General features: G+C 36.9%; 1 protein-coding gene across 1 annotated transcript in view; it reads right to left on the bottom strand.

The window, feature by feature from the left end:
* Nucleotides 1-14740, bottom strand: part of LOC123532354 (uncharacterized) — a 60532-nt gene extending 45792 nt beyond the window's left edge. The window contains exons 1-6 of the mRNA XM_045313769.2: nucleotides 14628-14740; nucleotides 9490-9572; nucleotides 8253-8324; nucleotides 7815-7950; nucleotides 1109-1203; nucleotides 390-467 (exon numbers count right to left, since the gene is read on the bottom strand). Coding sequence (XP_045169704.2) covers nucleotides 390-467; nucleotides 1109-1203; nucleotides 7815-7950; nucleotides 8253-8324; nucleotides 9490-9572; nucleotides 14628-14676 — 513 coding nt within the window. The 5' untranslated portion in view covers nucleotides 14677-14740. The remainder of the gene's footprint in view (nucleotides 1-389; nucleotides 468-1108; nucleotides 1204-7814; nucleotides 7951-8252; nucleotides 8325-9489; nucleotides 9573-14627) is intronic.
* Between the last annotated feature and the right edge of the window lie 3522 nt (nucleotides 14741-18262).

Below are 18262 nucleotides of genomic sequence, written 5' to 3'. Positions count from 1 at the left end.
TGACTATTCGCAAATACATAATTGTTTCTCAATGTTGTTAACGTTTAGGTCTATTCCTTCTTACATTTATTGATTCTGATTGTACAGCGCTAGGTGGTCTGTACACAGGTACACCAAATTTCAGCTCGCAGAAAAAGGTATTTTTCTTGACTGTACATCGACGCAAAAGACAAAAGATATACACACGCAAAAGCATAATACAATTTGACGCCGAGGAGTTTGATCGGCGAATTTCCAATTTTCCAAATACCATTTTGGATTAGATGTATGAGAATTTGCTGAACGTGTATATGCATCTATAAATTTCTTCTTGTTTATCAATGTTATCGCGAGTTTTGAAAGATCTTAATAATGAAACATTTCTACCCTTAATAGAAAGTAATATTTACCGCCCGTGTTTCACATTGACCTCTGTACAAAGTGCTAGGGCGGCCACCCAATTCAACGGGATGGTATAACATGCACATCTGAAAATAAAATCTTGTCACATCAGATTTTGGAGGCTTATCTTTCCACCATTCACAACACAGCCTGTACATACCTTGAGAAAACTCTTATTAGGTCCTTTACACCTGTGATGCTAAAATTGCTAAAACTAGTATTTTGTGGGTTTTTTGTATACAAGTTTGTATTAATGATCTTTTCTAATGTATTATTATGAAAAGTAGATAAAAATGTTCAGAACAGAGGAAAACATCTAAGTACTGAAATGAAATGAAATGTACATAATATGCACTATTTTTAAACTTTTATGGTGGCATATCTCTGCCAACCATCACTTATTTATTTATTCATTCAGTTTTCATTAAAGGTACCGCGTATACAGTTATACGGATTTAGTTTATACATGAGAGGTATTGGAAAGTGCAACACCCATCACGCCTCCATAGCACCGTCTTAAGTGGAGTTCCATTACTAAGTACATTTAAATGGAATGGACTTTTAAAATGATCATAAATGGCGAGAAAATATAACACTGAATCCAAGTACGGGAAGACTTTTACGGCCGCCACGCGGCGTTGTGATAGTTAATAGTCCTCTTTGACATACGAATAATTTATATTATCCACGCTTTTACTTCGATTAAGAGAATAAATAAAATGCGTACTTCATTTTTGCCACAGACAGTAACATTGGTACAATCTTTGGGGTTTTGCACATCACACGTGTAACAGTACGGACCGCGTTGCTCAATGGGAATTTCTGAAAAGGAAAGATTGTTTCTCTTACACCTAAAATGTATATTTCATAATGATACTTTACATCATAAACAGATGATTCATAAAGCAGTGCCGATTACCGTAAGTAACTAACAATTTTAAATTTTATCTTCATATATGATTACGTAAAGATAGTTTCTGAATCAGATGTTATTGCAAGCTTTGAACATCATTTTTAACTTTCACCCTGCTGAATTTCTAAAATGGAATGGTCAATCTTTCAATTTGGGCAGTACCATTTAATATTCGAAGTGGTGTTTACTGAAAATTTACTGACTAAATAGCGAACACTGCAGACCAAATCATGTTCCACGGACGTTCAGAATCGCTTGCCGCCATGAGGCTAAAGGTTGTAAACTGCTTATTTTTTTCGTCTTTTGACTGGCTAGTTATGAGCTAACACTTCGTATAGATTGTCTAAAGAGTATTTAATTAAGATTTAAATCCTAGTTTTTGTACATTTATACAGGTAGCACATTGGGACTTCTTGCAATTCCATGAATCGCGCTAGCGATTAATGAATGATTTGCAAGAAGTCCCGATTTAGTTATTTAATCCTGTTAAACTGTTATAATAATAAGAGGCTTGCATTACATAAGTATAAGAAAATCAAAATAAATGTCAGGATATCGGTTATTTCAACATCTGAATTGTACGGAATCCTGTTAGGACAATGTCGTATATCGTCCGTCGCGCTTTGAGGCCGACGCACGACAATGCGACACGACTTCCCGACAGTGCGACACGACACACGACAATAATATCGCAGTGTCGTGATACATTGTCGCCTTTCAAAAGCTCTATATTTCGCATTATCGCGTCGCATTGTCGTGTCGCATTGTCGCGATGTAGTGTTGCATTGTCGCGTGTCGTTTCGCATCGTAGCGATGTCGTGTCGCATTGTCATCCGTCGCGGTTTGCCTTTTTTGCTGCTCGCGGCGCCCGATAACGCAACATGACACGCGACAACACGGCCGAACAATTCACAATGCGAAACGATATTTCGTATTGTCGTCTTGAAACTTCCCGCGTCGTGACTGTGCCGGAATAGCAACACACGACAATGCGAAACGACACATGACAACGCGACGTGACACGCGACAACGCGAAGCGACGCTCGACAATGCGAAGCGACATTTACATAATATCGTTTCAAATTGTCGCGCGTCGACCGGTTTCTAGTCCAAATTTACTTGACCGAAATGAAAATCTTCAAAAGTTTTTGCAAATGTCGCAGTCCAGTGCAATAGGATTCGAACCTGCTGGTGATAAATACAAGACGAAGAACTCGTTTGGCACCGCCTCCTGAAAAAGCCTGCAAGTGTTCCTAAAATGATGCAGACTAGTGCAAATGAATATTAACTTGTTAGGGATGTCTTTGAAAATGAAAATGAACCTGTAAGGTATGTGTATGAGAGGATGAAGTTGTTTGGCCCTGACTCCTAAATGTCTGCGAGTATTCCTGAAAATGTTGTATACCAGTGCAAATGAATATGAACATATTAACGTTGTCTATGGATAGATGAAGTAGTTTGGCACCACCTCCTGAAGGTGTGCGGGTGTTCCTTTATGTATCACTGAGCAGTGCAAATAAACTGGAGCCTGCTGGTGATGTCAACAGGAGGAGGAATTTGTTTGACACCTCATGAAAGTCTGCGAGTGTTCCTGCAAGCGTCGCATACCAGTGCCAATGGATTCTAACCTTTTGTGATGGATACGGGAGGAGGAACTCGTTTGGCACTGGCTCCTGAAAGTGTGCGAGTGTTCCCGAAGGTGTCGCAGGACAGTGCAAATGAATTAGGACCTGTTTTAGTTTAAACACATTTATTCCCAAAATAAAGTACATAAATTGGTACATATGTCATACTATGGTGAAAGCAAAACATGAAAGGATAAGAATGAAAGACAAGTCTTACAGAATTCTTCTTCTTTGCGGACAAAAAAGAACTGTATGAGCGTATCGAGCTTAAATCTGTAATAGGGCTAGGAATATAGTCTTACAATATGAGAAAATAAATCGTTATTAATAAAAAAAAAAAATGGAAAGTACAATGTATGGTAAAATAAAAGTATTTACATAAATGTAGTAGTAGATGTTTAAAAAGATAGAACAAGTCAAAGGTAGAGAGAAAGAAGAAAGAAATGGGAATGTCTCAGGGCTGCTAAAAGAATCTCTTACTTTCGGATATATATGCCTGTACATGAGTAAATATAGTCATGTTATCCTGATCAGAGAGGTCTGGGGATCCAAACAGAAGAGTATCCAATGCAATTACGAAATTCTGCAAATTATTAATAAGATCGTTTCGACAACGATTAAACATTTTGCATTCAACAAAAAGTGGAATTTAGTTTCAATCGGTCCACACTGGCACAATGGTGTGGGAGAAATATTTTTTAGGTAAAGGTGTTGATTGAGTGCACTGCATTTTGTACGTAGTCGTGTATGGAGCACCTGGAGTTTCCTGTTTCCGGTGTAATAATAGGCTGGGGTACGCTGCATGGTTTTGTTTAGATTACTTTTGAATGATGAAAGTGTTTCAGAATTAAGAATGTCTGGTCTCAATAAATTCCAATCACGTACAACGGAAGGCAAAAACGAATTGAAATATAATGCTGTTCTTGCAGGTACACCATGGATATTTTCAGGGTTTCTTAGGTTGTAGCGAGTATCACCTGAGTCAGGAACTTGAGAGGATTGATATGCTGGAGTCAGATTAGATTTCATTTTGAAGAACATAAGTCGATGTTTGTTTCCAAGGGTACTTCTCCCTTTAGGTTTTCAAAAAAAAAACAAGTTTGGTAGCTCCGGAGACAATGCAAGTACTTTCGTTTTGAATTTTATCGAGTTGATCCATTTCATACTTGGTACAATTACCCCACTGTACGTCTGCGTATTTGAGTATTGGTCTTATGAAAAAGATATATATGGTTTCAAGGGAGCGACGGTCAAGTGAGAATTTCAATTTACGCGTTATGTTTACCCTCTTCCACGCCTTTTCTACAATGTAGTTGATATGAGAATCCCAGCAACAATCGTTTGACAGCAATACACAAAGATGTTTATGTTCGAATACCTCAGGTATATTCTGGTTAAAATTCGAAGAGGAGGGTGTAGTTGAAAGTTTCCTTTTCATGAAATTAAGAAAGCTTCTGATTTGGAGGTATTGAGTGTAACAAGCCATTTTTCTGCCCAATGTCCGGTTGCTGAACTATTATATATAGACTTCTATCATCAGCAAACAGGTTGATGCATGATCTGATTTCATCAACGATTTCATTGATAAAGATAAAGAAGAGGCACGAGAATTGAACACTGAGGAACTCCAGCTTTGAGAAATACTCAGTTAGATTTTACTCCTAATAGTACAATACATTTACGTCTACGTAAGAGATAATCTTGAAAAGGTCACAAAGAGGAAAAGATAGTTCATGAGAAGCTTCAAACAGAATTATGTTGCTTATACCATCAGGACCTGTGAACTGGTAGAGACTTCTAGACATATTCAGTTTCTACTTGAGCAAGATGGATTTCATTTAACATAGTGGTAGAATTCGTAGCACCGAGATAGGGTATCTCTATATTTTCGTCATCAATGTGTGTCTGCTCTTGGAAGTAATCATTTAAAAGGTTAGCTTTTTCAAAATCAGAAGACGTTGTTTGAAGAGTGATGGAATTAAATAATGGAGAAATAGCATTGATGTGCGTTTTAGAGATGAAGGATTTTAAAGTATCCGACCAGCCTGTTTGATATTTGTCTTTGTTTTTTTTTTTTTTTTTTTTTTTTTTTTTTTTTTTTTTTTTTTTTTTTGGAAGAGAATGACCCATTTTTAAGTTTGTCTAAACGTTTAGTGAAGTATTGTAATTTGACTTCACGAATGAGCAAACAGTTTCATTTCGGACTTCAAAATTTTTCCCAGTAATCGGAAGAGTTTGTTTCACATGTAAATATGCTTACGCTTTCGTATGTTCTTCCTTACACTATTGTTCATCCAAGGAACGTCTGAGGGTCTAATTGTGACATTTTTATTAGGAATATTATGTTTTGATATGACAGTGATTTGTTTGGTTATATTGGAAGCATATATATTGATATCCGGACCGATACAGCTATTCCAGTTGAAATTGTCGTTTTCCGCTCTTAGGTCATAATCACCCCGATCATATTCCCATACCAGTCTATCAAAGCATTTTTGTTTCAGGTTACTAAATTTGAGAAACCCGGAAATTGGAATGTGGTACCGTTAGACTTGTTGGACTTGTTCAAGAAAATGTTCCCAAGCACCAGATAGAAGGACGTTATTTCTGTTTGACACGAAAATAAGATCTAATATGGATGTTGAGTGCTCTGTGAAATGAGTTGGTTCTTCAATAAGCTGTTCAAACTGTTGTGTGATGTAAAGAATGTTCGTGTGTGGAGTTGGACATAGAGCATTGTAGTTGAAATCTCTGGTGAGTATTATGTCCGAGATGCTCGTGTAAATTGCAAGACCAATACAATCCTCCATTAGGTTATTGTATATGGTGTCAGAACTAGGAGGTCAGTAGGAGACTCCAAATAGAATATGATTATTATTACAAAGAACTAATTCCGCCCATAGACATTCATGACGATTGATCTCAAGGTCTGATATGCGAAAGTAATGTATATTCTCTTTAATATACAAGATAATCCCTTCATGAGAATCACGTACACGATTTTTCCGTTCGGGTTTATGATATGGGTGCAGCACTAAGTGTTCAGGAGTAATTGAGCGATTTAACCTTTTTTGAATGTCTTTAGCTGAAAGAACTCATTTGTTATCACCTCTTGAAAGTCTGTAAGCTTTCCTGAAAGTGTCGCAGACCAGAAAACTGTTCTGGTTGTTCGTTTTGTCCTGATGTGTAAGCTTTGAGTGTGTGTGTGGTGCACGCGTTTGCGTGCTGGGGGTTCGTTTTGAGGAGGCTGCGCTTTTGGTGCGTGGCACTCCCTGTTTGATATTTTTCTTTGTTTTCAGGAACACTCGCGGACTTTCTGGAGGCGATGCCAAACAATACTTACCCTCTTAGACATCCTTTACATCCTTTCATTTGCAAAGGTCTGTGTCATTTTCAGGATCACTCGTAGGCTTTCAGGAGACGATACCATATAAGGTCTTCCTCCTAAAGGCATCCACAATAGGTTCCAATCCATTTGCACCTGTCTGCGATACTTTAAGGAGCAGTCGCAAACTTTCAGGAGCGATGCCAAACGAGTTCTTCCTCTCAAAGACATCCCTATCAAGTTAATATTCATTTGCACTAGTCTGAAACATTTTCAGGAATATTCGCACACTTTCAGGAGGCGGCGCCAAACGAGTTCTTTCTCCTGTATTTATCACCAACAGGTTCGAGTCCTATTGCACTGGACTGCGACATTTGTAAAAACTTCTTAAGACTTCCATTTTGGTCATGTAAATACGGACTGGACACCGGTCGACGCGCGACAATTTGAAACGATACTATTTAAATGTCGCTTCGCATTGTTAGCGTCGCTTCGCGTTGTCGCGTCGTGTTGTCGCGTGTCGTTTTGCATTGTCGTGTGTTGCGATTCCGGCACAGACAGGACGCAGGACATTTCAAGACGACAATGCAAAATATCGCTTTTCATTGTAGAGCCTCACGTCGCGTGTCGTGTTGCACGTCGCAAGCAGTAAAGAAGGCAGACCACGACGCATGACAATACGACGCGACATCGCGACAATTTCACACGACATTGCCACACGACATCGCGGCAATTCGAGACGACACACGACACTGCGAAATATCGCGTTTTTGAAAGGCAGCAATGTGACACGATACTAAGATATTATTATCGTGTGTCGTGTCGAATTGTCGCATGGCATTGTCGTGTCGTGTCGCGTTGTCGCGATGTCGTGTTGCAATTTCGCGATGTTGTGTCGCATTGTCGTGCGTCGACCTTTAAGCGCGACGGACGACATACGACATGGTCCCAACAGGATTCCGTAGAATCGGACAGCCAAAAAGATTCGCTTATGTTCAATTGTATTTCACCTTCCGATAAAAATATAGTTCCTGGAATTTGTTTAAAATATCTTTAAATCCAGTGGTAAAGCATATATTCGTACTGATGCAACTTTTCTGTCAGAAAAAAACAACAACATTTTACTGTAATTTCATGTCCTTTTTGGTATCCAATTTTGAAAGAAGTGAAAAACGCCAGACTGTGCGAGCAATCTCGCAGAAAGGGCCAGCCTTGATATTAATGTTGTTTATACGAAAATAAACGCTCGTTTCTTTCAATATAAAATACATGACGAATGTAAATATATATATTTATAAGTATTCTGCTACTTTTAAAATCTGTATCATAAGTATAATAGAAGATTGAAAACTATTCCTGTATGACACTAGCTCATAGATCTTGTTAGAAGTAAAGATCAATATATCTGATAAATATAGAAACATCGAAGCATATAATAACTGGCACAACTCTTCTTGCTTATTTTATTCTTCTGATTATTAATAAGCTATTAAAAATACATTTAAATCTGTATCATATTTATATATCTAAAAAGGAGCTCTGTTTTAATGCAAACGTATGTTATACTTACCGTGAGTTCCGCATCCCTTCATGTTGCAGAAATCACCGGCACAGCATTCCTGACATGCTAAGATGTCTGATGAGCGTGTATTAACAATGTTCGCTGACCTTTTACCAATGACAGGTATCGAAGCGGAAGGACATTGCTAGTCAAATAAAAAATGTTTTTTGATATTGTCATGTTTTATATTTTGCTATATGAGAGAGCAATGTTATCGACTTAGACAGAACTAGACGTCATTAACATTTGTTAACATCCCTTGTTGTTCTTCTTTTGTCACAAACTATATCGAAATTTATATATAACTATATTCACATCTAGACGAAGAAACCATTTCGAACCCACGTACGATTTCGATTTTAAAACACCATTCACCCGGTATGTTAAGAAAACGATCTGTGGCAGTCTGACTGGATGATAGTAAAATTCAAATAATAAGTCACCTACTGATTTTGGTAGACAGCCGGAATTGAAAGCTACGTTTCTGCTTGCTGTTACAACTTGTTCCGTGAAACAAACCTGAAACATAGCCGGAAATACTTGTTAGATATTATACAAAAGTAGCATCTTCTTTAACCTTTACCCTGCTAAATTTCTGAAATGAACTGGTCCGTCGTCCATTCTGGGTGGTACCACTTACGGACGCGCAGGCTGATCTTTGTCTGTGCTGATCGCAAAGGCAGAATCACTTGTTGACAGCAGGCTATAGGTTAAGCTATTAGAGATTCATTATGTCATTTTTTTTCTAAGTGCTTTCGTATTCTTTTTCACTTTTAATTGCTTTAACAAATTACTATAAAATGCTTATTCAGGTTTCATTCGTTGTCTGCATTTTGGCTGTCAAGACAAACGAAGAACTTTACAAATATAGTAAGTGTCTCTTCCCAATGTTTTACCATCTGACCTGTCTACCTCTTCAGGTTTTGTCCCATTTTAATATGTTGTCTTTTCGTGGGGGAAGATGAATCATGTGTCTTATTTATGCTTTACCTCTCTTTTACAGACCAGAATGTACAATTACGGCCATTTCTAACCTGACACTATTTAGATTCCTTTTCCTCGATTATGGTTCTATGTATTAGTTTGAAACTATATATAAAGATGTTTGGCTACATTAGCTGTACATAAATCATAAAATATTTCGACCATGACGATGCAGCAGTTTTGCACCAGTCCTGATACTTTCATGATTTCAATACTTTGCAATAGGAAATGTTGGTAAGCAATATATCGATTTCTATTTTCATTTCGTTATTTTACAATTCTATTTACACTTAAAAACATAATTTAGCTATTAAAGTAACAATGGTTAGGATGAATATCCAAGAGCGCAGTCGCGCAATCGGCATGTCGCAAGCCGGACATTCACTCAGACACGCAAGTAAATTGGATTTTATTTGTATAACAATATTTTGACTGCAAATATTTACAAAATGAATATATTCACAATAAACTATAATACGGATGTACATTGATCAGAGAAATTTTAATATTGAGTTATTTTCTGTACAGGTTACACGAGTCTTTAGCCCTTGTGCAGGGATAGAGAAATATTCCCCTATGGGTCATCCGGAACTACGTGCTGTCGATGAGGCAGAGGTGTGTGCATGTTGTGTCTGATGAGTTAAGTTAAAAGTTCGACAAAAGTTTCAATTCAATGCAATAAATGTAATTTGGTCATTACCTCATCAGGATTGCAAACTGTCAGCTTCAAGCAGTCACGTGGGTATGGTACATGCTGGCACTCAAAACATTTTGTACCATAACCTGCAAAATATCAACACATATTTTTTAATATCACATTCAAGAAGAATAAATGTTCGAAATAAATCGTTCTGATGATATTTTTATAGGGTCATGCAGGGTACACTACAACATTTTCAAATTGTTAAAAGCTATGAAATAACATACAGCTGTATCATATTAGTTTACAGCCACTACTAAATGGAAGGAGTACTGTTTCCTTAACTTCAAAAGAAATGCCATAAATTTGGAGTTGTCTCCTTTTACTTCTTGGACTACTTTTACTTGTTCATACATCACTTGAATTATTAATTTACTATATACATATTGTAATGTTTCCCGCAATTTCCAATTCTTTTTGTATGCGTTTGAAAAAAATCCTGGAAAAGTTATCTCTACAAAACATCAGCTTAATAAATAGAAATAAGCAGTAAGCTTTATTTAATCAAAGTAGAACAACAGAAATATGCTATCAATGGAAATGCATCACGTGCCACGTTAGGGTTATTATAATAGTAGCTTGATCTGGGATGCTGTATTCGGCGTGAGTAGATAGTGCCAGGTCGAATCACTTGAGGGGCCTCCGTGGCCGAGTGGTTAAGGTCGCTGACTTCAAATCACTTGCCCCTCATCGATGTGGGTTCGAGCCTCACTCGGGGCGTTGAATTCTTCATGTGAGGAAGCCATCCAGCTGGCTTACGGAAGGTCGGTGGTTCTACCCAGGTGCCCGCTCGTGATGAAATAATGCACGGAGGGGCACCTGGGGTCTTCCTCCACCATTAAAGCTGGAAAGTCGCCATATGACCTATCATGTGTCGGTGCGACGTTAAATCCAAAAACAAAGAATCACTCGAGGGGCTCAAGCGCCGATTGTGATATGACATGGCACAATCCACGAGAGCCAGATACAAAATCCCAGATATGTAGCTACTGTTATAACGACCTTTTCATTACATATCTCCACCACCTTTTGTGTTGTTTTGTTATCAAACGAAGTCTTCATGGATTATCTGAGTTAAAACAGAACGCAATTTAGTTTTAGTGTTCGCTATTCTCAGAACTTTTTCAGATGATGCATATGAAATGAAGTAGTCCGGCAACATATAATACAAAAGGTACAAATGAACATTTCCGGTCTTGTAAGTATGGATTTAGGCAATATCTCGTTACATACTAGATGAAATGAGAACGATGGCAGCCCCTGAAGCGCAAATAAGTCCGTATCGTAGCACTAGCGTTCCTTTAGCTTATTTTTGTTCCATTTCTTCCACCACTTCTCTAAAGTCCGAAGGGGGAAGGTAAGTGAATGCCCTAAACGCGTTTAAACCACGAGTTTCTTTTATATAGGTTACTGACCGTTCCAATGCGGTGCCCCTACTTTCAACTTGTTTTCTGTCTGACTTGTACTTTGTGTTGCATAATTATGTTGTCTTGTTTGTGGTAGCGTTTTTTTTCGTCTTTCTTCTCATTCCCCCTATCGTCATCCCCTCGGTCCCCATTCTTTTCCCTTGCATTTGCGCTTCCTTGCTTTGGCATCCCCTCCTTTTGCTATGAGTAAGTTATCCTGCCCACCTTAATTTTGGCTGCCGGAATCCTAAGGCGGTGCCCGATTGCTGTTTTCCTGCTTATGTGTGTGCGTTCGTGTGCTTGTGCTTCTGTGTGTCTTGGGTGGTGTCCTACACTGTTGTTATATCATACTTGCCTGTTTATCTATGGATATTTGAAGCAATCCGTTTATAATGTTTTTCCGTTACAGATTCTTTTTGTTGAGGGCCTACTTTGCAAATGCGTGGCTCTGTGTTTGTGGTACTCTGTGCTTCCGAGAAATCTGCCCTTACCTATTATCTTTTGTTACATTTTGAGAATATTGCATCATATATACAACGCTTATTGGGATCGAGAACTTACTGAAACACATAATATTCAAAGAGCTCTTCCTTAAGACAATGCATACGTATTTTCATTGAATCATTCTGTTTTTTCTTCTGAACAATCGTCCGAAAACCTAACGCAACTCAGTTCCGCGTGTGTGTCGCTACGCAACGCGATATTGTTGATACCGTTTTGTTTCTTACTTGCCGAGCCTTATCCCTCATAAAGAAGTCGTTACTTTACATACAATAACCTATAAAAGTTCTACAAATCTGACATTAAACTTACCTCGCCATGCTAATATTATAAATATAGCGTATTATATTTCCATTTCTTTTGCTAAACATTAGACATATTTAGAACATTTTTGCAGAAAATATTTTTAAACAATTAGCTGACCTTTTCTCATGCAAGTTTGAAATTGTGAAGGAAAAACACTTGCATTATCACCTATATAATGTAACACAATTAACGGATGTATCTCCACCATCGAGATGTCACACAATCGCCAAAAACAGAGACATACGGGTTACCTAGTTAGATTTCGTTTTATTTTTATTCATTGTGAATCTATTGTTGATATATTGTGCACTTAAAATGTTTTTTACAGAAAGGAAAATATTTATACAAAGAACTATAGGCCAAGTAGCACCAGAGTTCTACAAAATAATATTATAGTCTTATGGCACTATACGCTACATTTCATAAATCATTAGGGAAGTGCAGGTGCCTCCAAAATATTTGGTATGTTACTGATATTATTGTTTAACACAAAGGCATTGTGAATTATAACACAAAATCGTCTAGCAGCAACCTCTTTTTGTTACGGCCACTAATGGTAAGAACTTATTTCTTGACCGGAAGTAACCGATAATTGACCTTTAGCACGTTTTACCCGAACGACTTAAAAATAAAACATTTTCTTGCGTACCGGACAGAATTTTCCGTTGTTTTAGACGATGCTAGAAAAACAAGGATCTTACATGCTTGCCTGTATAAAACAGGATTTCCCTAACCGAGAGAATGTTTGGAATGAAAAATAAAAAAAAGCGCTAGTGAATTTTATTATCCATGCTGTCCAGAGGGTTGGGAAACATTTATGATCCACAGGCAGACATGTAAGATATATCGCGATGGCAATTTACTGGAATTATGTATATATGTTCTTTGTATAGAATGGACGTCAAAATCGACATAGATTGAAATTCAGAGCATGTTGTAAAACTTTTCTGCATGTTTTCGCTACTTGAGGGATTTTAATGAAATAAAAAATGTTAACCCTTAGATAGATGCTTCCAATTGGCGACCAAAAAGAGATAACAGTGATCAGGTCGTTTCTTTTCTGTTTGTTTTTTTTTTTTTTGCAGCAGTGTTCTTGCTTGTTCAGCATGAATGTATCTGCCATGTTGGAGTCCTTATCTATTATATAGATTTATTAAGTAAAATATTTGCTAATGTGTCTAGCACCCTTGGTGTTAACTAGTACTGTATCATTTCACTTTTAAAGTGCACGCTACTTTAACCTTTAGCCAGCTAAGATACTAAAATGGACTCCCCCATCATTCAATTTGGGCCGTACCATTTATTATTCGAAGGGGTGTTCACTTAAAATGTATTGATTGAATAGCGAACAGTGCAGACCATGGTCAGACTGCAAGGATGTACAAGCTAATCTTGGTCAGCACTGGTCGCAAAGGCAGAATCACTTGTTGCCAGCAAGATTAAAGTTAAACAGAAATAACTGTCTCTGGCACGTTTTACTTTTCCCGCCAAGCAGGCATGAAAACCTTGTCTTACAACCTGAATATTAAGATACCTTTCTTTATTGTTGTAATGTGTGAATGTTACCACAATAAAATAGTACTGTCACAGGAAATGCATTCTTTTATTCACTTTTTTCTTGAGATATTTGAAGGACACGGTATGCAAGAGAAAGCTTTTGTCACTGGTTGAAGGTGTGGATAGAAATATCCGTGACTTGTTTTACGTTATCTTTCCAGATTTCCATTACCGCCTGTTACCCGCAACTAAGACTAGAGAAAGAGTCTTGTAATCTAGCATCAGGAAAAAGAAGAAATCCGAAGATAAATGAAACCCCTTGTGTTCATTGATAACATTGGTCTTTCATTACTAATCTCATATCAACGTACATTTTAACACACAAAAATGTTCCAAACATGACATACCCAGTGAAAGTTGGAAGGAAAACTAATCTCTTGGTTTTGGTAAAAGAAATAACAGCTACAATTCATTGTTTTAGAAAAATAAATGACATTTATAACTAGAAAGTACATTGACATGAAATTTTATGTGAATTGAGAGTGTAAACTTAGGAAAATCTAAGACTTCTAAATGAGGAATAAAGCTCGGCAAGTAAAATACAGACCGTTACACACTTGACTGCGGTCTGTAGCGACACACTGAAGGTTTTAAGTTAGGTTTTAAGACGATTGCTCATAAACAAATTCGAATAATTCTATGGAAGTAAGCATGATTCTTCTTTAAAAAGTAGCTTTTTCAGTATATAATAATTTATCATTTGTTTGTTTGTTTTGGGTTTAACGCCGTTCTTCAACAGTATTTCAGTTATGTAATGGCGGGCAGTTAGCCTCACCAGTGTTCCTGGATTCTGTACGAATTCTAACCTGTTCTAGTAACTGCCAACTTCCCCACATGAATCAGAGGTGAAGGACGAATGATTTCAGTCACAATATCTTTTATCAAATCGTCACGGGAGAATATACGCCTCACCCAGGGCTCGAACTCACGACCTCGAGATCCGTAGATCTGCGCTCTCCCTATCGAGCTAAGCGGGCGGGCTAATTAATAATTCATTGATCCCGAGAAGCACTATATGCGATATACTCCCCCTCCCCAGCCCCCAAATAAAAAAAGAAAAGAAACGGACAAAGATCTCCGTCCTCTGTCGGGCTGTACAGAAGTGTTTGAAACAACGGCAATGCCAGTTAAATGAACACGTGTCACTTTGCTAAGACACGGACTAATTTGCGCTCCGGTTCATCCGTCGTTTTCACTTGATTCAATGGGTAGAACACACACTTCGTCTACTTGTTCTGCGTAAAATTTCCCATTCAAATAACGCTGCAACCATCTTACCTGATAAGGTTTGGCCATTGTGGTGACATGATCAGAATTGTATAAATTACTATGGCAGAAAAACCAAATGAGAGATAAAAGTTAACTCACAGTGTGTTACAAAACCAAATAATATGCAAAGAGAAATCAGTCTCGTCATTGTTTGAATTGCAAAAATACTCTCACATTCAATTTACACTCCTTCTTTTAAAACCAGCCTGTTGTTAACTGATAAGGAGTCATATTCGTGCGTACAGCCTGGTTTCCGGCTGGTTTTAAGACGGGCGGTCTGTAAAGCGTAGACGGTTAATGCGGACACCAGTCTACTGTAGTAAGCACTTAAATAACTTCCTCCTTGGTGTACCTATTACCCTAATCCATTTTAAGATTATTGCTATTCATGATAAAAGCCTTATCGCACGTTCGTCTCTTCTTCGTTACTGTGCTAAATATGTCTATATAAAAAATGTAAAAAGCCGGAGCAAGTAAATTACAAAGAAAAAGTAAATAACATTTCATGGGTTACGTTTTGTTTATTTACTCATCAAGGCAAATAACACAATATGACGTCATAAAATGCGTAATTGCTAACAACTTCATTTTATGCATACACATGTGTACACAAAATAAATATTGTGACGTCATCAATGTTGATTAAGTTTTGGTTTGAAAAGCAATGCAAATTCCTAGAAGTACTTTATTAAGCGTACAAAATAAAAAAGTGAGAACATCCTACCATATATTTCAACATATTATCCTAAAAAATAGGGAGTTATTTGGAATACTGAATGTCAACACGGATATTTAAATAATAATGACACTATCAAAAGAATAATAAACGACACAAAAATTATAAAATGTAAAAGACAATTTCCTAATTTAAAAAGTCTTCTTATCAAATCTAAATTTAATGAAAACAGAACTTCTCCATCAGCACAAAAATGCAATGACCCTAGATGTAGTTTATGTATTTGTATTATTGAAGGGTCTTCTTTCAGCCTAAAAATAGAATATTTCATGTTAAAAAAGTATGGATCACACTGTTCTAAATGTACCGTAAGTATTGGTTTGTAATGGGTGTAGTAAATTCTATATTGGTCAGGAAATAAAAGGACCGTGCATGAACAACAAATAAGAGACCCATCTACCAGACAATTGTCTCTAGGTACACATTTACTAGATTGATGCTCCAGACCCATCCCAAAATATTTAATATTCCCTTTTTACAAATTTCATAGCAATGATGTTTCAGCTAGGTTATATAAAAAACGCTATTTCATTGATATTTTTCAAACTGAAACTTAATCAAAATTGAAGATGTCACAACATTTAAGTTGTATTTGTATTCATATATTTATATAAATTTGCTACTTTTACATTCTATTCACCATAATTTGTTTACAACTAGCTAAGAAATGCAAGCATTTTCAGCCTGAGTAATGTTCAGACATAATTTATGGGATTGCATATCAAAGTATAGTTGTGTTTGTTACTTACATTGTTTTTTTTTTCTGATGTTATGTCACAGCATTGTTTTTTTTTAAAGTAAAATAGCATTACCGAAATCTTTAGTAAAGGCAGTGAGCTTCTATATATACATATCTTAACGTTGACTTAATCTACCTAATCGTTATCAGAATTCAGGAGTAAACGTCGAGAGTTTATACATAAACGGAGGCTTTATTTGGCGATGTAGGGTATTGTTTTCGCATTCTTCTTGCCTCGGATTGAGCAGAACTCATCATTTACACATGACATCAGTACCAGATTATAATTTAGAGACTTCACAGATGTATTAATACGGCGGGACACATGGGACCTTCAATGATGAACAGAGTGCAATTCCATGAAAAGCGACGTATGGTCACCAGATAAAATAAAGTCTATATGTAAGTCAATGACTCAATTTGGCTTAAAAGTTACTTAAAAGTGTTCACTTTAATTTGGAACCAAGGTTGGGGCCAAGGATAAGGTTATAACGTAACATTAACCAGTTTAGATTCACCAGCGGCGTGTTTGCAACTGACAATTACAAGACGGTGATCGACTGTGGTCCTTTCATTGTTCATTTTTTGTGTCTATTTGTACGCATCCATACATACGCCGCTATGGGGTTGCGATTTGATTGGGCTAGCCTGACCTTTCTTGTTAGATATTAATCTTTGTTTTTTTTTTCAGATTTCTAAGTGAGAATTACATTTCTCAAGTTTAGTAGATTATTCCTTGCAACGGTACAGTGGCTCACCTTAGTTTGATAAGGAAAACCGATAATATTTGACCGAGGTATAGACGTGGAAAGGCGCCGACGCTATGTCGAGTAGGATAGCTCGCCATATAGTCGAGCTAATAAATGAAATGTAACTACAATGTAAATAGATTAAAAGAGCTAACCGCATGTCATTGTTTTGATTGATTTGTGTGATGGTGGAGCTAAATCCGTTAGTTGTGTTACATTATATAAAAAATAATTCAAGTGTTCTTTCTCCATACTTTCAAATCAAAGCCCTGAAACGACTGATAGCCAGTGCTTATTCAGTGACATTTCAACCCATACACCTGAATAATCAACTAATCACTGTGTAAAAACCAGTCATAATTTGAACAATGTTGGTAGAGGTCCACTAGACAATGCTGCATGCCAAATATCTAAGCTCTGTGCATTGTGGTTCAAGATAAGAGTTTTAAAGGTTTTCCCTATACAACTCTATGTAAAACTAAGTTTGCCCCAGGGTGGGGGCCAATTATAACCCTAAACCCTAAACCTAACCCTAGAGCGGAGTGATTCCGAATATTTCGAATGTGAATATAAAATTCATTATTAATATAGAATCCGTTACTGCTTGTTTTTGTTTTTGTTGTTTACAATAGTAGTCCTCAGTTGCTCACACACTCATACAATACCAAGATTATAAAAAATAAATATTTTTACATGTCCAGCATATTAACTGTTGTGTGATGCAGTCACATAGAAATAGAAGGAAAATCAAACGACGCGAGGTAGTTGATTTAGAGCTATAGCCACTTGCTAAAGCACTGGCTAAAAGGCATATCCATTATTGAATATTTTCTGCAACGAATGTGCAAAAAATGTGTCTACTGTTCAGCGAAAAAAAATGGAAATATAATATATTAGAATGGCGAGGTCAGTTTAATGTCAGATACGTAGAACGTTTTATAGGTTATTTTGTGTGAGGTATCCGCTGTTATATAAATAAAATACTGTTGATAAACCCGAAACAAACAAACAAATTTGTGCTAGGTAACAAAATTTTATGAGTAAGAAGTCTTGGCAAGTAAAGAAACAGAACGGTTTCAATATGATAGAGTTGCATAGCGACACACTCGGAACTGAGTTGCATTAGGTTTTCGGACGATTATTCAGAAACAAACTAGAAAAATTCTAGGAAAACACACAAGCATTTATTGAGGTGATTCAATATTAAGTGTTTCTGTTAGTTCTTGATTTCGATAAGCTTGAATATATGATGTGCCATTCTCAAAGAATGTCAAAACTCACATTCTTTCTTCGGACTTTAAAGAAGTGTTTGAAGCAACGGAAGTAAGTTTTCGCGCATGCGCACTCTACTTAGGGCAAAAAGACATGACCGCACAATATAAGCTACGTTAAAAAAGTTTAATCACATTTCAATCTGTTCGAATAATATCAGTCTGCATTATAATAAATTACCACTGCAGGACAAATGAAAATATATGTAAATATTTGAACGTCCACAACTGCCTTTTTC

This window comes from Mercenaria mercenaria, chromosome 11 (genome assembly GCF_021730395.1).
Source record: "Mercenaria mercenaria strain notata chromosome 11, MADL_Memer_1, whole genome shotgun sequence".
In the NCBI taxonomy this organism is placed as follows: Eukaryota; Metazoa; Mollusca; class Bivalvia; order Venerida; family Veneridae; genus Mercenaria; species Mercenaria mercenaria.
Note: the sequence above shows the minus strand (reverse complement) of the source record. Positions and strands in the feature narration are given on the sequence as shown.